Raw genomic sequence first — 22,442 nt, forward strand, 5'->3', positions numbered from 1 at the left:
GAAGGAAAGGAAGGAAGGAAGGAAGGAAGGAAGGAAGGAAGGAAGGAAGGAAGGAAGGAAAGGAAAGGAAGGGAAAAGGAGGGAGGGAGGGAAGGAAAGGGAGGAAGAAAGGGAGGGAGGGAGGGAAGGAAGGAAGGAAGGAAGGAAGGAAAGGAAAGGAAGGGAAAAGGAGGGAGGGAGGGAAGGAAAGGGAGGAAGAAAGGGAGGGAGGGAGGGAAGGAAGGAAGGAAGGAAGGAAGGAAGGAAGGAAGGAAGGAAGGAAAGGAAAGGAAGGGAAAAGGAGGGAGGGAGGGAAGGAAAGGGAGGAAGAAAGGGAGGGAGGGAGGGAAGGAAGGAAGGAAGGAAGGAAGGAAGGAAGGAAGGAAGGAAGGAAGGAAGGAAGGAAGGAAGGAAAGGAAAGGAAGGGAAAAGGAGGGAGGGAGGGAAGGAAAGGGAGGAAGAAAGGGAGGGAGGGAGGGAGGGAAGGAAGGAAGGAAGGAAGGAAGGAAGGAAGGAAGGAAGGAAGGAAGGAAGGAAGGAAGGGAGGGAGGGAGGGAGAGAGGAAGGCAAATAGATGGGGAGGGAGGGAGGGATCGATGGTAAGAAAGCAACTTTATCTTTAAATGCATTCTCCAAGCTGCTGGCTGGCTTAGCTTGCATAAGTGATTTAAAGAAACAAATACTTACTCCAAGCTGGCTGTTGGGTGGTGGGGGCTTTGGGAGCCACACAATATTTGAGCTTTGAGAGCCACACAATATTTGTGAAAGCCAAAGTTTGGCCCATCCCTGTATACAGTTTATACCCTCAAGATTATGTTGGTCTTTAAGGTTTACTTGAGGGACCACTGTGTGGCCACTGTGAATTCCACATGTTAATCATTGTGAGAAAGGGAGAAAAGGACTTCTTTCTGTACCTTCTCCATCCCATGCATAATAACCAGCACCTTGTAATGAATCCAGTACACTATTGGTAGCCAGTGCAATTCCTGCAGCGCTGACTGTATGTGCTCCCACTTGGGCCACCCCAATAGAGGCCTAGCAGCCGCGTTCTGCAGTTGGAGCTCTGCTGATGACCTGAGTTCGATCCCGGCGAGCTCAGCCTTCCATCCTTCAGAGGTCAGTAAAATGAGTGCCCAGCTTGCTGGGGGGAAGCTTAAAAGACTGGGGAAGGCAATGGCAAACCACCCCGTAAAAGATCTGCCATGAAAACGTCATGAAAGCGATGTCACCCCAGAGTCGGAAATGACTGCTGCTTGCACAAGGGACTACCTTTCCCTTTTTAATGAGCTCCAGCACCTCTTTTTTCTGCAAAATGACCCCTGAGCGCCTCCATTTGAAATCTGTGCTGCATTAGATCCGTCAGGGCATCTACAGCAAGCTTTCTTTCTTCTCTTTCTGCTTCTCAGCTGGCACAGCTCTGCTATCCCCAGGGGTGGAATTCTAGCAAGAGCTCCTTTGCATATTAGGCCGCACCCCCCCGATGTAGCCAATCCGCTGAGAGCTTACAAAAAAGAGCCTTGTAAGCTCTCGGAGGATTGGCTACATCAGGGGGGTGCAGCCTAATATGCAAAGGAGCTCCTGCTAGAATTGTACCCCTGGCTGTCATACTGGGAGGAAAGTAACCTGAGCGCCTGCCATAGATAGCTGAGACATGCCCAATCATGACCGAGCTCAGAAGCTAAGCAGAGTCAGCCCTGGCTGGTATCTGAATGGAGTCCCTTCAAGGAATACCAGAGTCATGACAGCAAGGCAGGCATCTTCAAGGGAAGGACCACGGCTCAGTGGAAGAGCATCTGCTTGGCATGCAGAAGGTCCCAGGTTCAATCCCCGGCATCTCCAGTCTGCCAGGTAGTAGGTAATGAGAAAGACCTCTGCCTTAGACAGTCTCAAGTGTAATGGGAGGGACGGTGGCTCAGTGGTAGAGCATCTGCTTGGTAAGCAGAAGGTCCCAGGTTCAATCCCCGGTATCTCCAACTAAAAGGGTCCAGGAAAATAGGTGTGAAAAGCCTCAGCTTGACCCTGGAGAGCCGCTGCCAGTCTGAGTAGACAATACTGACTTTGATGGACCGAGGGTCTGATTCGGTATAAGGCAGCTTTATATGTTCATATGTTCAAGTCCTTGAAAAAGTGTCACATACAGGATGGTGCAGGAGCTTCTCTGCATATTAGGCCACCCCCCCCCCTGATGTCGCCAATCCTCCTGCAGCTTACAGTAGGCCCTGTACTAAGAGTCCTCTAAGCTCTCGGAAGATTGGCGACATTAGGGGGGCGTGGCCTAATACGCAGAGGAGCTCCTGCTAGAAAAAGAGCCCTGGTGCAGGGTTGTTTTCGCTTGGCCCAGAAGGTCAGACCGGAACCAACGGGTTGAAATTAAACCAAAAGGGTTTTTGACTCAACGTTAGGTAGAACTTCCTGACCGTTAGAGCGGTTCCTCAGTGGCACAGGCTTCCTGGGGAGGTGGTGGGCTCTCCTCCCTTGGAGGTTCTTCAACAGAGGCTCGATGGCCATCTGGCAGCAATGCTAATTTTCTGGATTTAGGCAGATCACGGGAACCAGGGCAGGAAGGGTTGCATCAGTGCTTAGTTCTCATCACCACTTTGGGGGTCAGGCAGCTATTTTTTTCCAGGCCAGGGATCCTGGAGAGGTGTGTGTGTGTTTTGCCATCTTCTAGTCTTGGAGCAAGGGTCACGGGTGTGTGTGTGTGTGTGTGTAGGACAGAGGTATTTGTGAATCTCCTGCATTGTGCTGGGGGTTGGACTAGAGCAGGGGTGTCAAACATGCAGCCCAGGGGCCAAATCAGGCCCCCAGAGGGCTCCTATCAGACCCCCGAGCAACTGGCTGTCATCTGCTTCCTTCTCCCTCTCTCTTGCTTCCCTCTGTATCACAGCTTGCTTTGCCAGGCTTGCTCAATCGCACAGGAGCTACAGAGCAAAACCTCTGTTTTCTCCACTGGCTGAGGCTCCTCTGTTGGGGAGGAAGGGGGGGGAGGCCGAGCTTGTTTTTCCAGGCTCTCTTAATCACACAGCAAAGATACTGAGCCAAGCCTCTCTTCCTTCTGTTGGCTGAGGCTCCTCCCCTCCTGGTCCCCTGGGGAAGGAAGGAAAGAGCCAGAGTTCCCTTTGCCAGGTTCCCTGGATCCCATGGCAGAAATACAAAGAAAGCATCTTTCAGGCCAGCCGGTGTTAGCAAACGTTTTAAGCATGTTTGGCTGCTAACAGACCGGCACTTTGGGCTGCCGCAGAGATGCCTCAGAAGGCACCCAGAGAAAACTGTCCACCTGGTAACATTTGGCGGCCGTCCCGATCCCGTACTCACCCCGTCCTGTGGGCCGATACACCTGCCTCAAAAAGGCACCACGTCAAAAGTGGTGCCTTTTTGCTGGGGTGCCTCCGAGGTGGCTCCCGGCCATCCAGAAGGCTGGAAAGTGCCTGAAGAGCACATAGGGAGCTGCGAACGGGATGCGTGAGCATTCCAGATGCTTCCCAGATTCCCATGACCCACCCCTTTTTCAAGCGCCATCTGGCAGCTCCGGAACGCTCTACTTCCGGCCGGCTTTATTTGGGGCGGCTTGAGGCCGTCTGATATCACCCCTTGTGTCCTTTATAAAGTTTATATTTCCTCTTTGTGTTGTTGTTCAGTCGCACAGTCGAGTCCGACTCTTTGCGACCCCATGGGCCAAGTCACGCCAGGCCCTCCTGTCTTCCGCCATCCTCCGAAGTCTGCTCACATTCTTGATAGTTACATCAGTAACACTGTGCAGCCATCTCATCCAGGAGAGCCAGTTTGGTGTAGTGGTTAAGTGTGCGGACTCTTATCTGGGAGAACCGGGTTTGATTCCCCACTCCTCCACTTGCACCTGCTGGAATGGCCTTGGGTCAGCCATAGCTCTGGCAGAGGTTGTCCTTGAAAGGGCAGCTGCTGTGAGAGCCCTCTCCAGCCCCACCCACCTCACAGGGTGTCTGTGGTGGGAGGGAGGAAGGTAAAGGAGATTGTGAGCCGCTCTGAGACTCTTCGGAGTGGAGGGCAGGATATAAATCCAATATCTTCTTCTTCTTCTTCTTCTTCTTCTTCTTCTTCTTCTTCTTCTTCTTCATCTTTTGCCATCCCCTTCTTCTTTTGCCTTCTTTTCTTTCCCAGCATCAGGGTCTTCTCCGGGGAGTGCTCCCTTCTCATTGGGTGGCCAAAGTATTTGAGCTTCAGCATCTGACCTTCCAGGGAACAATCTGGGTTGTTTTCCCTTAGGACTGACTGACTGGACCTTCTTGCAGTCCAAGGGACTCTCAAGAGTCTTCTCCAGCCCCACAGCTCAAAAGCATCTATTCTTCTGCACTCAGCCTTCCTTATGGTCCAGCTCTCACAGCCATATATCACTACTGGGAATACCATCGCTTCTACCTAATCTTAAATAGATACACACATGGTCTGGCCCGACATAGCCTGGCCTGACATGGCCCAGGCCCAGCCCGACAAGGTCTCATTTATGTCAGATCTGGCCCTCATAACAAATGAGTTTGACATCCTTGGACTAGATGTAGCCAATCCTCCAAGAGCTAAGGTGTAGCCGATCCTCCAAGTCACTAGATGACCCTGGAGGTCCCTTCCAACTCTATGGTTCTATAATGGCAAACAATCTCTGAACATCTGCCTTGAAAACCCTACAACCCATGGCTGTAGGAAGCGGAACTGCCGCAAAGGTAGAATTTCTGGGCAGCTGTGCTGACGGTCAGATGAGCATCCCATAACATCCTTGTTTGCTTAGCCGACCCCGGGCAGGATTTGTCTTTTTTTCGCCACGCTGGATCGCAGGCATTATTCTGCCCTAATGACCGCAGCATCTTTTGCTGTTCCTTGTAATTGCAACAGCGACCCTAATGCTCACGAGGCACAATGATGGAGCCCGGCCAGCCATGAAAAGCGGTTTTTATTGGGGAGGGCTCGGCAGGAGTTCAGACTGTGCGTAGTTGGGAGTTCTGTGTTTCACGCAGAAGGCAAAATCCGCTAGGCATGACCGGAAAGGGCTTCCCTTCACTGTTTTTGGGGTGGTGGGAGGGCTTTTTTTGTAGCAGGAACTCCTTTGCATATTAGGCCATACAGCCCTGATGTAGCCAATCCTTCAAGAGTTTACAAGCCACTGATGGACCTCTGTTCCGTATGTTGATCCAATCCCTTCTTGAAGCTGTCTATGCTTGTATCCGCCACCACCTCCTGTGGCAGTGAATTCCACATGTTAATCACCCTTTGGGTGAAGAAGGACTTCCTTTTATCCGTTCTAACCCGACTGCTCAGCACTTTCATTGAGTGCCCACGAGTTCTTGTACTGTGAGGAAGGGAGAAAAGGACTTCTTTCTCTACCTTCTCTATCCCATGAATAAGCCTATAATAAACATCTATCATGTCACCCCTCAGTCATCATTTCTCCAAGCTAAAGAGCCCCAAGCGCTTTAATCTTTCATCTCAGGGGGAGGTGTTTGTGAGTTTCCTGCATTGTGCAGGGAATTGGACTAGATGACCCCGGAGGTCCATTCCAACTCTATGGTTCTGTGATCTTTAAAGCACAATTTCCACCTGCGCTAGAGCTCTTGTGCCTATGGGAATGCAAGAAAATAGACCACAGTAACCGCTTGTGCCAAGTCAAACATACTGTATCCTCACTTGCATTTCTGCTTGTGCAGGATCTTGGGCAACTAATTTCTGGGCACTGTAAGAGGATAGTGCTAGGTGTTGTACAAAATCTTGTGCATGCAGAAGTGGGCTGAGTCCATTTGTATTTCATCAGGACATAAGAGAAGCCATGCTGGATCAGGCCAATGGCCCATCCAGTCCAACACTGTGTCACACAGTGGCCAAAAAACCCCAGGGGCCATCGGGAGGTCCACTGTGGGACCAGGACACTAGAAACCCTCCCACTGTTGCCTCTCAAGCACCAAGAATACAGAGCATCATTTGCTCCAGATGAAAGAGTTCCATCAATAAAAAAGGAAAAGGTAGTCCCCTGTGCAAGCACGAGTCGTTTTTGACTCTGGGGTGACTTTTTTTGCAACGTTTACACGGCTGACTTTTTACGGGGTCGTTTGCCATTGCCTTCTCCAGTCATCTACACTTCCCCCCCAGCAAGCTGGGAAGAAGAAGAAGAAGAAGAAGAAGAAGAAGAAGAAGAAGAAGAAGAAGAAGAAGAAGAAGAAGAAGAAGAAGAAGAAGAAGAAGAAGAAGAATTGCAGATTTATACCCCGCCCTTCTCCCTGAATCAGAGACTCAGAGCGGCTTACAATCTCCTGTGTCTTCGCCCCCCACAACAGACACCCTGTGAGGTGGGTGGGGCTAAGAGAGCTCTCACAGCAGCTGCCCTTTCAAGGACAACTCCTGCGATAGCTATGGCTGACCCAAGGCCATTCCAGCAGGTGCAAGTGGAGGAGTGGGGAATCAAACCCGGTTCTCCCAGATAAGAGTCCGCACACTTAACCACTACACCAAACTGGCTCTCGGTACTCATTTGACCGACCTCGGAAGGATGGAAGGCTGAGTCAACCTGGAGCTGGCTACCTGAACCCAGCTTCTGCTGGGATCGAACTCAGATCATGAGCAGAGCTTAGGACTTCAGTACTGCAGCTTTACCACAAAGTGCCATGGGGCTCCCTCAATACCCTGTGGCTAAGAGCCACTGTACGCCACCTCCTGTGGCAGTGAATTCCACGTGTTAATCACCCTTTGGGTGAAGAAGGACTTCCTTTTATCCGTTCTAACCCAACTGCTCCGTGAGTGATTGCTCAGTGGTGCTCTTTCTGGCTAAAACGAAACAGGGAGGCTCTCCTCCGACCCCCTTCTCTCCGCTGATGGAGGCTCCTTCCCTTGGAGAGCTGCCAAAATCAGAACCCGAGAGCATTTTGTGAAAGTGCTGGAAGTCCTTTCTTTAAATAAAAAAAAAAAAGAGTTAAGAGGATTATGTGCCCCACTTACTCCACCTTCCACTGGCCTGACTATGGTCAGCCAAGTGATTTGCTCTGAACTGAGAGGAAAAGAAAGGTCCCCTGTGCAAGCACCAGTCATCTCCAACTCTGGGGTGACATTGTTTTCACAACGTTTTCACGGCAGACTTTCTGTGGGGTGGTTTGCCATTGCCTTCCCTAGTTATCTACACTTCCCCCCCCAGCAAGCTGGGTGCTCATTTTACTGACCTCGGAAGGATGGAAGGCTGAGTCGACCTGGAGCCGGCTACCTGAACCAGCTTTCGCTGGGATAGAACTCAGGTCGTGAGCAGAGAGTTCAGATCACTCTTGAGCAGAAAGGAGGGGTATAAACGAAGTAAACATATAAATAAGCTGCAGGAAGCTCTTTAGGAGGGATAGTTAGATGCACCCCCACATATAAGGAGACACCAGCAATGTGACCTTGCAGACAAAGAGATGGGAAACTGCCTTAACTACAGAACAAAAGTTGGAGTCCAGTGGCAGCTTCAGACTTCCTCAACCATGACATATAGGTAGAGAGAAGGTGGGGTGGGGCTTAGTTTCCAGGAAAGGCTACTTAGAGTCAAGATTCATTAATAACTGAATGATAAGTATAGCTGGTCTTAAAGGTGCCACTGGACTCATCTGTTTAACCCCTTGTATTAAAAATGGTAAAGGTAGTCCCCTGTAAAAGCACCAGTCATTTCCGATTCTGGGGTGACGTCGCATCATGACGTTTCCGCGGCAGACTTTTTACAGGGTGGTTTGTCGTGGCCTTCCCCGGTCATCTACGCTTCCCCCCAGCAAGCTGGGGACTCATTTTACCGACCTCGGAAGGATGGAAGGCTGAGTCAACCTCAAGCCGGCTACCTGAAAACCCAGCTTCTGCCGGGGATCGAACTCAGGTCGTGAGCAGAGAGTTCAGATCACAGTACTGCTACTTTAATAAGGGCAACTGAAACCATAACCAAGATCCTGCTGGGCAGACAGCAGTTTATGAAGTTTAGACAACGTGTGACTAAGCTTTAAGGAGGCATTACTGGTGAGGCTCCAAAAACGAGTTAGGCAAGGGGATATTTCAATCTGCTTCTACCCAGATCATAGAACACTTTAGGAGAAAGGAAATGTACTTGCTTTCTAAGAATTGCTTTGTAGAATGGGTTTCCCAAATGTTTACTTGGAAAGGAACCTGCCAGGATGCAACAAAAAGGACACTCAATTACTGGGATTTTGGGAAGGGGGTCTTCAGAACCATGGAATGCCGTGAGTTGAGGGATGAGGGATGTGTGTTGGCAGAACTGGAATTTAGTTGCGCATCTATGATCCTAAAATGAACGGGACTCGTTGGCCAAATAAATTGGATTTTAATACTTTAAAAAACCCCAAATGAGTGTGTTGTGGCCAAGGCAGAGCGCATGGCTGTGTTGATCCTTGAAGAAATGCTTGATACATATTTTATTTATGCTCCGTGCGGCTGCTGAGGCTGCCTTTGAGCCTAATTGGAGAAGACAGTTCAGTAATCTAATAAGGAAATGTGTAAGAACTGCAGAAACACCCTAAAGGTAAAGAACTAAAAAAAAAAAATGACTTGCAACCAGGACACCATGTGTATGCACGGTTCACTTTCCCGAGGCAGACGCACAACAGTGTTCAAACCGAAGAGCATACCGAAGAGGCAGCTTCAAAGCCCAAACTGGTTACATAATATACTAAGAGTTGTTAAGGCAAGTATACTTATAGCCAGTGTTCCCTCTAAGCTGCGGAGTCTTATCAGCAAAAATTCTACTTCGTGAGCTACTGGCATTAACGTTGTGAGCAGAAGAAGGAGGATTGCAGATTTATACCCCTCCCTTCTCCCCAAATCAGAGACTCGGAGCGGCTTACAATCTCCTTTATCTTCTCCCCCCACAGCAGACACCCTGTGAGGTGGGTGGGTCTGAGAGGGCTCTCACAGCAGCTGCCCTTTCAAGGACAATCTCTGCCAGAGCTATGGCTGACCCAAGGCCATTCCAGCAGGTGCAAGTGAAGGAGTGGGGAATCAAACCCAGTTCTCCCAGATAAGAGTCCGCATACTTAACCACTACACCAAACTGGCTCTTGTTAGTTTGCTCTGGGACCATTTTCCCTGAGCTAAGACAAACATGTGAGCTGGAGGCTAAAAAAAACTGTGAGCTAGCTCACACTAACTCAGCTTAGAGGGAACACTGCCTATAACCAAGGTATTCCCAATCCTGTGCAAGAAGATGTTGAACTGCGGGAGTCTGTGACAGGCAAAGGTCATTCCTAGTTGCTGAGTGCCTGTTTGGAACCCCTTGGGGATGGGACATGGGGGAAAGAATGTCAGCAGTGTGCCAGTGTCACTTCCTGTTGGAACTTGAAAGTGGTGTCACTGCTACTCTAACGTTTCACCCAGTCTATATGGGAGAAAACCATAGAGATTGGGAATTTCAGAGTGGTATCACTATTGCACTAAGAAAAGCCATAGAGATCAGGAAAATCCCTAGAGTGTTGCCAGAAGTGATGTCATAAGAACATAAGAGAAGCCATGTTGGATCAGGCCAATGGCCCATCCAGTCCAACACTCTGTGTCACATAAGAGAAGCCATGTTGGTTCAGGCCAATGGTCCATCCAGTCCAACACTCTGTGTCACATAAGAGAAGCCATGTTGGATCAGGCCAATGGCCCATCCAGTCCAACACTCTGTGTCACATAAGAGAAGCCATGTTGGTTCAGGCCAATGGTCCATCCAGTCCAACACTCTGTGTCACATAAGAGAAGCCATGTTGGATCAGGCCAATGGCCCATCCAGTCCAACACTCTGTGTCACATAAGAGAAGCCATGTTGGTTCAGGCCAATGGTCCATCCAGTCCAACACTCTGTGTCACATAAGAGAAGCCATGTTGGATCAGGCCAATGGCCCATCCAGTCCAACACTCTGTGTCACATAAGAGAAGCCATGTTGGTTCAGGCCAATGGTCCATCCAGTCCAACACTCTGTGTCACACAAGAACATCAGAGAAGCCATGTTGGATCAGGCCAGTGGCCCATCCAGTCCAACACTCAGTGTCACATAAAAACATAAGAGAAGCCATGTTGGATCAGGACAATGGCCCATCCAGTCCAACACTCTGCGTCACACAATGGCCAAAAAAAAAGAGAGCCACATTACCAAGGTCTTCTCCGCCATTTCGCCTCCCCCATCACTCAATTGAGCACCATCATGGACAGAGAAATACCAGAACAAGTCTGCCTATCAATAGAAGGCAAATGGTAACCCTAGTCCGTGAATATTTTTGCACTCATACTTCATAAGGTCCAAACCAGTTTGGTGTAGTGGTTAAGTGTGTGGACTCTTATCTGGGAGAACCGGGTTTGATTCCCCACTCCTCCACTTGCAGCTGTTGGAATGGCCTTGGGTTAGCCACAGCTCTCGCAGAGGTTGTCCTTGAAAGGGCAGCTGCTGTGAGAGCTCTCTCAGCCCTGCCTACTTCACAAGGTGTCTGTTGTGGGGGGGAGAAGATAAAGGAGATTGTGAGCCACTCTGAGATTCGGAATGGAGGGCAGGATATAAATCCAATATCATCTTCTTCTTCTTCAATCTTCAAGCTTCTGTGAGATGTTCAACGGTGACCAGATTGATTTGATTACAGTGCCCGCTCTCTGCAAAGTGTTTAGTCTGTCTGCAAAACCAAAAGGACTAGAAATGTGTCAAGTGATGTTTTGTTGTTGTTGTTGACTTGCTTCCCAGGTGAACGGAATCGATCTCCGTGGTGCTACCCATGAACAGGCTGCTGCGGCGCTCAAAGGTGCGGGTCAGACGGTAACCATCATAGCACAATACCAGCCGGAAGGTAGGCCAGTGGTCTTAACGAATCAGAGAATCTCTGGACAATGGTGAAAAGCGAATGTGTTGTGTGTGTGGCTCTTCTGTTTGTGGTGGACAATCCAAAGAACTGGACATTTCAAGGCATCGTAAGGTTCCCCCTGTGTATCCCAACTTCCTCTTTTCAATAGATGCTGACGTTTGACTTTTAGATGCGCTGAGAACAAGTCAGGCATTGCAAGAGACAGCGAAGTGCTATTGTTTCTGTCGCTCTTTGACTTCCTGGTAACGTTTAAACACGACGTGTGCAGTCATTGCAGTGAGCGTTTCCCTGCTCCAGCTTTTATTCTTGACTGGCAGAGATGGAGAAATCAGATGATGCATTGTATTTACCAAAACATTATACATGAGTGGAGGACGACAGATATAGGGCCATAAGGAGCTCCTTACCTTTCACAAGCCCCCCCCCCGCAGCCATATAGAGGCTACCCATAGTATCTCTGCATGACTCATTGCTCCGTATTTACCTTTCCCAAGTCTAGGCACAGATGGTTCTGTTGTATCGGTATGGTTACCTGGTAACGTCCTATGTAGAGATACAGCAGAAGCACTTCCTTTCTCAGAAGAGCCTGCCCATTGCCTCCCTGAATGAGTTGCTGATCGGACTTTGCCTCCTTTCAGTCAGTGTGCCCGGATCAATCACTCATGCAGGAAAGCTGGAGGTGGGTTTCTTCTGTTGGGGGGGCGGGGCAGTGTTTACTCTTGTGTAATCCAGAAGCGAGCCTCTCGGATCTCTGACAGTGAAGTGTGATCGAAAGTGTAGTTCCAGGGGGGGGGAAAGTGCCGCCGCTCTCTGAAGTCTGGGCAGTGTAGCTCCATCCTTTTTTTCTTCCATGCCATTTTACATGTCCCAAAAGGCACACCGTAGCACGCAACACCGTGGCAGCTTAACAGGCCATCCTGTCAGAATGTGGTTCTCTCCTGGTATTTACCACCTCTGTGCAGTTTTCCTAATTAAGTGACTGTACAGCTCTTACAGCGTAGGGATGCCTCAGTCTGATGGGAGCTTTTAATTGTTTAAGTGATTAATGTAAGTAACCTCTTCTGACAGAGGTTTTGGAGAATTACCCCGATGGGATTGCTTTTAGAGAATTACTGCGAGAGAAGAACCCGCTCCCAACTATTGATTTTGTCCCCCCGTCGCTTTCCATCGGGGACTTCCATCGAGTTTCAGAATCCCGAGCTGAATGTAAAACTGCCCTGTTTTGCTGCCGAAGAACGGCAGCGTTGTTCGGTGTGTCGCATGTACCTGTTACGTTGTTCATTCCACTCTACCTCTCGAGATCTTTGGGACTGTAAATCGTCCTCCCTTCCTTCGCTGCCGTGGCGAGACAGTTATTGATGTCCTTTAAAAATCATTTGCTGGCAAAGAAAAGCAGACTCGGGCTTTTCCACCTTCAAATGACCTTGCCAAAGAATTTCTCGGGGTCTTGTGGGCTGTTGACGAGGCCCCCCCCAAGCAGGCATGTGGGTCTTTCCCTTCAAATGAACTCTCATGTGACTTGTTTCTTTTGCAACCTGGGTTTACAACCTGATCCAAAGCTTTTTATCACGTGGATTCACAGATCACGAGAGCAGGAGGACAGGGAATCCTATGGCCCCTAAATCTGGTAGTCTGGAAATGTGATCCACAGCTGCATTGCAGTGGGCTTAGAAGGGTGTAACTCTGTTTTGGATTGTTTCAGAGGGTAGCTGTGTTGGTCTGCAATGGATGATTTGAGTTCTGTAGTATTCATGAGTTCAGAACAATGGACCCGTCTCCAGGACTGAATAGGGACGTAGGGTTGTTATCTCACTACAGATATTGATTTTCTGTCCCCAAACGATTCCCCTATGTTGTAATCAAGCTGCTAACGGTGTGCAGGGTACCTCTGCATCCTGAGTCCCTTCTTTGCAACACCCCTATCACCTTCTGACTGGGATATAAGGACTCGGAGATCTCCATCCCTACTTATATCTGATTAAGGGAGCTTTGAATCTCAAAAGTTTATCCCAAACTTGCTTAATAGGAGCTGAATAGAAAAAATGTCAGATGCTTGAGAGCCACAAGACAGGAAGGAAGGAAGGAAGGAAGGAAGGAAGGAAGGAAGGAAGGAAGGAAGGAAGGAAGGAAGGAAGGAAGGAAGGAAGGAAGGAAGGAAGGAAGGAAGGAAGGCAAATAGATGGGGAGGGTGGGATAGATGGTAAGAAAGCAACTTTATCTTTAAATGCATTTTCCAAGCTGCTGGCTGGCTTAGCTTGCATAAGTGATTTAAAGAAACAAATACTTCCTCCAAGCTGGCTGTTGGGTGGTGGGGGCTTTGAGAGCCACACAATATTTGTGAAAGCCAAAGTTTGGCCCATCCCTGGTTTATACCCTCAAGATTATGTTGGTCTTTAAGGTGGTGTAGCACTCACATCTAGCTCTTCCACCCCAGACCAACATGGATGTCTTCCTGAAATGAAAACAAATGAGACGCTGAAGGATTAAGCTCCCTTATCTTTTCCAGGTGTTATTAATTGGGCATTGCTGAAACTTGCCAACCAGATGCGTTGGGAGCACGCACTAGGAATCCCCAAACCTACCAACGATCCTTCCAATACTGCATTGTCTGAAAGTGGTAATGCCATAAATTCCCACATGCACGGGACCTCTGTACACCCTACAGGAGACCTCGACCTTTTTGGGTTCTCGCTTGCATGCACCAAAGCTGAAAATCTGCATGTTGTCCCTTTCAGACAATGTAGTAACCCCACGTATCAAGGGGATCTGTGCACAGCTGCCAGACTCCCAGTACTCTGAGCCGCTCAGAGAGTCTCAGAGCGGCTTCTGTCTGACCCCAGTGGGTAATTCACTCAGTGCCTGCCAATTCTGATCATCACGGCAGGGGAAAGTGGTGGGGACAAGGCTTTGCATATTAGGCCACACACCCCTGATGCAGCCAAGTCTCCTGGAGCTTACAGTAGGCCCTGTAAGAAGAGCCCTGTAAGGATTGGCTACATCGGGGGGGGGGGGGTGGCCTAATATGCAAAGGAGTTCCTGCTACAAAAAAAGCCCTGGGTGGGGAATTGTGTCTGAATCTGGAAGTGACAGACAATGATGATGATGATGATGATGATATTGGATTTATATCCCGCTCTCCACTCCAAATCTCAGAGTCTCAGAGCAGCTCACAACCTCCTTGACCTTCCTCCCCAACAACAGACACCTTGTGAGGTGGGTGGGGCTGCGAGAGCTCTCCCAGAAGCTGCCCTTTCAAGGACAACCTCTGCCAGAGCTACGGCTGACCCAAGGCCATTCCAGCAGCTGCAAGTGGAGGAGTGGGGAATCAAACCTGGTTCTCCCAGAGAAGAGAGCTCTGGCTGACCCAAGGCCATTCCAGCAGCTGGAAGTGGAGGACTGAGCAGTCAAACCCGATTCTCCCAGATAAGAGCCCGCACGCTTAACCACTACACCAGACTGGCTCTAGGAATGTCCCTCAGTCTCTGTGCTTGTTCCCATAGAGTTTTGGGGATTCCTAGAGCATGACCTGGAAGTCATCCCAAACTGGACGTATGGACATAGACATATGAAGCTGCCTCGGTGCATCAAAGTCAGTATTGTCTACTCAGACTGGCAGCGGCTCTCCAGGTTCTCAAGCTGAGGTTTTTTCACCCCTATTTGCCTGGACCCTTTTTTTGGAGATGCCAGGGATTGAACCTGGGACTTTTTGCTTACCAAGCAGATGCTCTACCACTGAGCCACCGTCCCTCCCCATCTGCACCCAGTCAGTGGCCTCCATGCCACACTGTGCTGCAATGCAGTCTCCCCGCAGTTCTCTGAGTACAGCCAACAGTTGCTTGAGAAAGAGAGAGAGAGAGAGAGGGAAACACTGTCAAGTTGCATCAGCTGTAGGTCTTTCCAGTGATCCAGTCAACACCCTGTCTGAGCAGCTTGTGGGAATGGAAAGGCCTCCATTCGTTTTCAGCTCTGGTTAGAGAGGGAGCAACGGACGAAGTTGTTAGACCTAGAACATTTGCATATTTTTCTCTTTCCCTTTTTGATGCGTACGTGTGCACGAAAGTGCATGGCCTTTTAGCTGTCACAGCAGCAACATAAGAGCTTTTGCCACGCAGGGGAAAGATGTGGAAGGCAGAGCTATCCTAACAGATAATCTCTTGCGGGAAGCTGCGATACCCAGTCGTGGTAAGGATGCAACAGCACTCAAGATAGGGAAGGAGATTACCTCAGCCTGTCGTTCCATGTATCTTCTTTTGTATGCACCCACAAGCGCATAGATCAGGTTCCGCCTCTGCGGGTATCAAGCAACCGTGTTCTTTAATGCACTGATGTGCGCTTATCTTTATGCAGGGGTGGAATTCTAGCGGGAGCTCCTTTGCATATGAAGCCACACCTCCCTGACGTAGCCAATCCTCCAAGAGCTTACAAAAAAGAGCCTTGCAAGCTCTCGGAGGATTGGCTACATCAGGGGGTGTGGCCTCATATGCAAAGGAGCTCCTGCTAGAATTCCACCCCTGTTTTTATACCCCTTTCCTCGTCAAAAGGGACTCCAGGCAGAATATACCAGAATATAGCAGTGCAACAGAACACACAAACGCAAGGAAAGATCTTGGCCTGGTTCTGCTCCAGGAGGCCTGCCCCCCCAGGCCCCAGTCATGACCCCAGCCTAAGAGCCAAGGGCTGAGAGCGCTTTGACTTGTGTCCAAGTCAGTGCCTCTGCTCCCACCTGTATGTTTAGCCTGGAGAGGAGGCAGTGAGAGGTGATAGGATCGCCATTTTCAAGTCCTTGAAGGGCTGTCCTATAGAGGATGGGGTGGAATTGTTTTCTGTGGCCCCAGAAAGTAGGACCAGAACCCATGGGTTGAAATTGAATCAGGAGTTTCTGACTCAACATCAGGAAGAACTTCCTGATGGTTAGAGCGGTTCCTCAGTGGAAAAGGCTTCCTCGGGAGGTGGTGGGCTCTCCTTCCTTGGAGGTTTTTAAGCAGAGGATAGATGGCCATCTGACAGCAATGAAGATCCTGTGAATTTAGGGGGAGGTATCTGTGAGTTTCCTGCATTGTGCAGGGGGTTGGACTGGATCAGGGGTGTCCAACATGCAGTTCGGGGGCTGAATCAGGCCCCTGGAGGGTTCCTATCAGGCCCTCGAGCAACTGGCTGTCCTCTGCTTCCTTCTCCCTCTCTCTTGCTTCCTTCTGCATAACAGCTTGCTTTGCCAGGCTTGCTCAATTGCACAGGAGCTACAGAGCAAAGCCTCTTATTTTCTCCATTGGCTGAGGCTCCTCCTCCTCCCTTAAGTTTTTAAATGTATATATTTGTGTTTGTCTGTGTTCTTTATCAAATTTGTATCTCTGCTACCTAATCTTAAATAGGTACACACACGGCCTGCCTGCCATGGCTTGGCCCAACCTGACGTGGTCCGGTCCAGCAAGGTTCCGTTTATGTCCGTTCTGGCCCTCATAACACACGAGTTTGACATCCCTGGACTAGATGACCCTGGAGGTCCCTTCCACCTCTATGATTCTAGTGTCTGACCAAATTGCAGTACCGGTCTGAGGATGAGTCGAATCGTCCCACCTCTCCTTGTTCCAAAATGCGTGGTTTGGAAGCGGTCCCAGTCATCAGACCGTGGTTGGTCTCCCCAGCCTCTCCGCGGTCTTGGAACTTGCCAACGTTGTATAGGTTAGTCACGCAATAAACATTCCCAAGAATCCGGGCTGATTGCTTGCCAGCTGGAGCTGAATAAGAGATTGTCACGCTCTGAAAAAGATCCGATGAAAAGGAGGCGAGTCGGGGAAAGGGGGGGGGGGGAATCAGATGGCTTGCGACAATGGAAGGAGAATGGGTTTCATTACGATGTGACATTTAGAGCAGAGATGTGCCGAGCGGGCGCAATTTCCAGCAACGGAGTTGAATTCCCATTTCGCTGAGACTTCCATTCATCTCTGCGTACAGGCAACTGCTCCTGTAGCAAATGGCCCAAATGAGCTTCCCATGTCAGCGGGGTGGAATTCTAGCAGGAGCTCATTTGCATACCACACCACACACCCCCCCCTGATGCAGCCAATCCTCCAAGAGCTTACAAAAAAAGAGCCTTGTAAGCTCTTGGAGGATTGGCTGCATCGGGGGGGGGTGTGTGTGGCTTAATATGCAAAGGAGCTCCTGCTAGAATCCCACCCCTGCTCATCTGCATCAGCGCTAGACGCTTTAACCCATGAAGAGGCCTTCTATAATCAGACCATCAGTCCATCCAGGCCAGTATTGTCTGCTCAGACTGGCAGCAGCTCTCCAGGGGCTCAGGAAGAGTACTTATTATCACCTACTGCGTGGTCCCTTTAATTGAGAAAATGGAGAGTCAGTTTGGTGCAGTGGTTAAGTGTGCGGGACTCTTATCTGGGAGAACAGGGTTTGATTCCCCACTCCTGCACTTGCAGCTGCTGGAATGGCCTTGGGTCAGCCATAGTTCTGACAGAGCTGTCCTTGAAAGGGCAGCTTCTGTCAGAGCTCTCTCAGCCCCACCTACCTCACAGGGTGTCTGTTGTTGGGGAGGAAGGTAAAGGACATTGTGAACTGCTCTGAGATTCAGAGTGGAGGGTGGGATATAAACCCAGTATCTTCTCTCCCTAGGTGAGGGCTCTGCTGGAAGGAGACTCTGCCTGCTCCCTTTAATTGAGAAAAGGGAGAGCCAGTTTGGTATAGTGATTAAGTGTGCGGATTCTTATCTGGGAGAACTGGGTTTGATTCCCCACTCCTCCACTTGCAACTGCCGGAGTGGCCTTGGGTCAGCCATAGCTATTACAGTAGTTGTCCTTGAAAAGGCAGCTTCTGTCAGAGCTCTCTCAGCCCCACCTACCTTACAGGGTGTCCGTTGTGGGGGAGGAAGTTAAAGCAGATTGTAAGCTGCTCTGAGACTCTGAGATTCAGAGTGGAGGGTGGGATATAAATCCAATATCTTCTCTCCCTAGATGAGGGCTCTGTTGAAAGGCGACTCTGCCTGGTTCCTTTAATTGAGAAAAGGGAGAGCCAGCTTGGTATAGTGATTAAGTGTGCAGACTCTTAACTGGAGAACTGGGTTTGATTCCCCATTCCTCCGCTTGCAGCAGCTGGAATGGCCTTGGGCCAGCCATAGTTCTGACAGAGCTGTCCTTGAAATGGCAACTTCTGTCATAGCTCTCTCAGCCCCACCTCAGAGGGTGTCTGTTGTGGGGGAGGAAGTTAAAGGAGATTGTAAGCCACTCTGAGATTCAGAGTGGAGAGTGGGATATAAATCCAATAACTTCCCCTGAGAAGAACAGTTCAGTCTAGTTCAGTCTCCTGTCTCACACAGTGGCCAACCAGTTCCTCTGGAGGGCTAACAACAGGGCATGGAGGCCGAGGCCTTCATAAGAAGAGCCCTGCTGCATCAGACCAGGGATCCATCTAGAACAGCCTCCTGTCTCACACAGTGGCCAACCAGTTCCTCTGGACACCCAGCAATGGCAGGAAGGCCGAGGCCTTTCATCACCGCTCAAGCGCTCCATTTTTGAATCTAATTTCTTTGAGGCAGCGTCGTTTTCTTGTTACTCTGCAAAATACCAGACATACAGATGGCATTATAGACACAGCCGGAGTAGCAGCAGCAGCAACTGCTATTATTATCATTGTTATTGTTATCGTTATCATCATCATCAGTTGGCATCTGTCAAAGCTAATTGCAGTGCAGACAATGAGCGAGCAGAGACAACAGCTTTTCACCACCGCAACCCTATTAGTTTTTTTTAAGGCGTTCTGAAACGGCTTTCTGCCTAAGCGGCTGAAACATACTAAATAAAACTGCAATTACTGAACAATCTGCTTCCGTACATATCATATAATGTACAGTTGCCTTTAGAGTACCTTAAAACCTTACGTAGGGAAGTCGGCCATTGCAAAAGCAGCTGTACAAAGTGGGAATGAGGGTGCAGAACTCAAGGGCTTGTTCCCGGTGAACCTCCATTAGAAGCTATGGGGATTTCTCCCCATTTCACACTCTTGCCCCTTGCAGTCTCTTTTTGCCCTCTCTCTGGAAGAAGCAGCATCGGGGGGAAGGAATTAGCACTCTACTGGATGCTCATTGAATACAGGCCAATATCTTAAGAATATAAGAATATAACAGAAGCCATGTTGGATCAGGCCAATGAAGAAGATGATGAAGGAGACTGCAGATTTATACGCCGCCCTTCTCTCTGAATCAGAGACAATCTCCTATATCTTCTCCCCCCACAACAGACATCCTGTGAGGTGGGTGAGGCTGAGAGGGCTCTCACAGCAGCTGCCCTTTCAAGGACAACTCCTGCGAGAGCGATAGGTGACACAAGGCCATTCCAGCAGCTGCAAGTGGAGGAGCGGGGAATCGAACCTTGTTCTCCCAGATAAGAGTCTGCACACTTAACCACTGCACCAAACTGACTCTGGAAAGGTTGCCAGGGCTTTTTTTTTGGGGGGGGGGGTAGAAAAAGCCCAGCACGGACTCATTTACATATTAGGCCACACCCCCTGATGTCACTATTGTTTCACACAAGGCTTTTTTGTGGGAAAGGCCCAGCAGGAACTCATTTGTGTATTAAGCCACACCCCCTGAACCAAGCTAGCTGGAACTGCGTTCTGGGCGTTCCTGCTCAAAAAACAGCCCTGGCTTTATCTTTGACTGCGTAACAAACAGCCGTGTTGGCTGGAAGCTGCAGAGGGAACGGAGGATGGGCAAAAGTAGAAGGGCAATTTCATCCTTTTCTCCCTCCTCACTACAACCTTCTCAATTGATATAGCTTTGTTTGTCCTGTCGGTCCTGTGTTCCAAGGATGAATGGGTCAGAAGGGACTGTCGGGAGCATGGGGGGTGGGGTGGAATCAGCATTCTACTGGATACTCATTGAATACAGTCCACTGTCTTAAGAACATAAGAATATAAGAGAAGCCATGTTGGATCAGGCCAATGAAGAAGAAGAAGAAAAAAAAAGAAGAAGAAGACTGCAGATTTATACCCCGCCCATCTCTCTGAATCAGAGAGCGGCTCACAATCTCCTATATCTTCTCCCCCCACAACAGACACCCTGTGAGAGGGCTCTCCCAGCAGCTGCCCTTTCAAGGACAACCTCTGCCAGAGCTATGGCTGACCCAAGGCCATTCCAGCAGGTGCAAGTGGAGGAGTGGGGAATCAAACCCGGTTCTCCCAGATAAGAGTCCGCACACTTAACCACTACACCGAACTGGCCCATCCAGTCCAACACTCTGTGACACACAGCGGCAAACCCCCCCCCCCAAAAAAAAAAACCCAGGTGCCATCAGGAGGTCCATCAGTGGGGCCAGGACACTAGAAGCCCTCATACTGTTGCCCCTCCCATCTTGGTGGTGGAAAGTGCCATCGAGTCACAGTCGACTTACGACGATTGTGGAGATTTCAGGGCAGGAGGCGAGCAGAGGTGGTTTCCCACTGCCTTCTTCAGCATAACCTTTATCATCTTGGGTGGTCTCCTATCTAAGCACTAACAGGGCTGGCCCTGGTTAACTTCTGAGATCTGACAAGATCAGGCTAGCTTGAGCCATCTAGGTCAAGGCATCCAATATCTTACATAGGTCTTATCTTATGACAGTTACATAAGAGAAGCCGTGTCGGATCAAGTGAGTGGCCCATCCAGTCCAACACTCTGTGTCACACAGTGGCAAAAAAAACACCACGTGCCATCTGTGGGTCCACCAGTGGAGCCAGGACACTGCCCCCCACCCCAAGCACCAAGAATACAGAGCATCACTTGCCCCAGGCAGAGAGTTCCATCTATAACTTGTGACCAGGCCTTAAATTCAGCAGCAGCTCACAGGAGCATAGCTCCTGAACCTTTCTAGGGGTTCCCCCTTTTCCTCCCCACCTACCTTGTCCATTGAACAGTAGGTGCAGCTGCATAACAATCCCTGGATTAGGAGAGTGGGCGGCCAGCCAGCCACCGGGAGCTTTGCCATGCCCTCAGCAGCCCTCATTAACCCCTGGAGAAGCCTGCACCACCCTTTCTTCACTTCTGATGTGATTCTGGGCAGTGGGTGGCTTGCTGGCCTTTTGACTGTGGGAAGGTAGCCAAGGAGCGTCCCAGACGAGTGAGGCCTGCTTGGGCTGACTGGTTCTCTAGCCAGCCTAAGCAGGCCTCACTCGCCTGAGGCTCTCCTTTCTTGCATCGGGTTGCTTTTGGCTGGGGGGGGCTTATGCTCATGAGTTATGCTAATGAGCGCCATCACTTATTTTTCTACAAAACGACCCCTGTTTGTGACTAATAGCCATTGATGGACCTCTGCTCCGTATGTTCTTCCAATCCCCTCTTGAAGCCATCCAAATGTCAAGAGTCACTCCATTTTGTCTCACTCCTCTTGTTCCTCTTACCATACGTATCCAAATTATACAATGCTACGCTCGTGCTTTGCTATGCTGCCTTTGAAGCATCCTGCTGCTTGCGGCTTATCTGGAGGGAGGGTGGCTTGTCTGGGAATCGGCTAATCACTACGCAACCAAGGTCGGGACTGGAGGAGATGTAACCCACGGACTGATACCACCACCTGTGGTGACGAGAGCTTCATAGAAATCCCGCGCAATTCCCCCGCTTTAGCTTGGCGCGCTTGGGCTTGAATTATAACGGTCAGGGCAAAGGTTTATAAGCACTGGGAACTGGCGGGAAGGCCAGTTCCGACAAGGTGTGTGTATGCCCATGATGCTGGATTAAAGATCTGGAACTCCACTTGTCTTATCCTTGTCTCTGGGTCTGATGTATCCTTGTCTCTGGGTCTGACACCAATATGTTTTTCCAATCCCCTCTTGAAGCCGTCGGTGCTTGTAGTTGCCACCACCTCCTGTGGCAGTTCCTTTCCTTGTGTGTGTGTGTGGGGGGGGGGATCCACTTCTCATAAGCAATGAACTGGCAAGTCATTGATCACAGCAGCTTCCACGGTGTCCAGTGGGCACCTTAAATGATCACAGGGGCTTCCAGGGTGTCTGATGGGCACCTTCAGCGGATGCACCATTCCTTCGTTGCTTCTATAAATGAGATCGCTGGAATCCTGGGGAGAACAGTTTCCTCGTGTCCGTGTAAACAGGCCTGAGATTATTTTAAATAAGGAAAGTGCTTAGCGTTAATAAGCGGACATTTCCTTCAGCCTCCCTTCGTTCCCGTTCCCCATTTTCTCCAACGGCTTTAGAGATAATGGCTTCATCAGCCGAAGGTTGCTGAAGACAGGTTCTTCATTTTGTGCGGGATGTGTAAATAAATTGGATTTCCTGATCCGTTTTCTGCTTCCCGCGTGCTTTCTCATTTGAGCCTTACGTTGTTTGCCTTGCGAAGACATGTTTTGACAGGCTTTATGTACACCCAGGATGAATTTGCCGTTCTGCCCTTTAGCATCTGGAATTTCCCTGGTATGATTTCACCAGGAAGAGTATTAGAAGAAGCAAAGTATGTGCTAATATAGGGAAACCCACGAGGACTCACCGGCTAGAGCAGCGGCGGCCAGATCGCTTCAGGCAAGAGCCACGTAGAATAAACGTCAGATGTTTGAGAGCTGCAAGACCTGAATGTCAGGTGGAAGGAAGGAAATAGATGGGGAGGAAGAGGTGGAAAGAAAACAATTTTAAGTTTCAATGTATTATCCAAGTCAGCCGAC

General features: G+C 49.7%; 1 protein-coding gene across 12 annotated transcripts in view; it reads left to right on the forward strand.

The window, feature by feature from the left end:
• The window catches only part of DLG2 (discs large MAGUK scaffold protein 2), a 1,647,444-nt gene that overhangs the window by 1,327,491 nt on the left and 297,511 nt on the right, over nt 1-22,442 (forward strand). For all 12 annotated transcript variants that reach the window (XR_009555217.1, XM_060234983.1, XM_060234984.1 and 9 more), the window contains one exon: nt 10,674-10,776. Coding sequence is in view for 11 of the 12 variants with exons in the window: in XM_060234983.1 (XP_060090966.1) it covers nt 10,674-10,776 (103 nt within the window). In the remaining variant the exon portion in view is untranslated. The remainder of the gene's footprint in view (nt 1-10,673; nt 10,777-22,442) is intronic.

This window comes from Heteronotia binoei, chromosome 3, assembly GCF_032191835.1.
Source record: "Heteronotia binoei isolate CCM8104 ecotype False Entrance Well chromosome 3, APGP_CSIRO_Hbin_v1, whole genome shotgun sequence".
In the NCBI taxonomy this organism is placed as follows: Eukaryota; Metazoa; Chordata; class Lepidosauria; order Squamata; family Gekkonidae; genus Heteronotia; species Heteronotia binoei.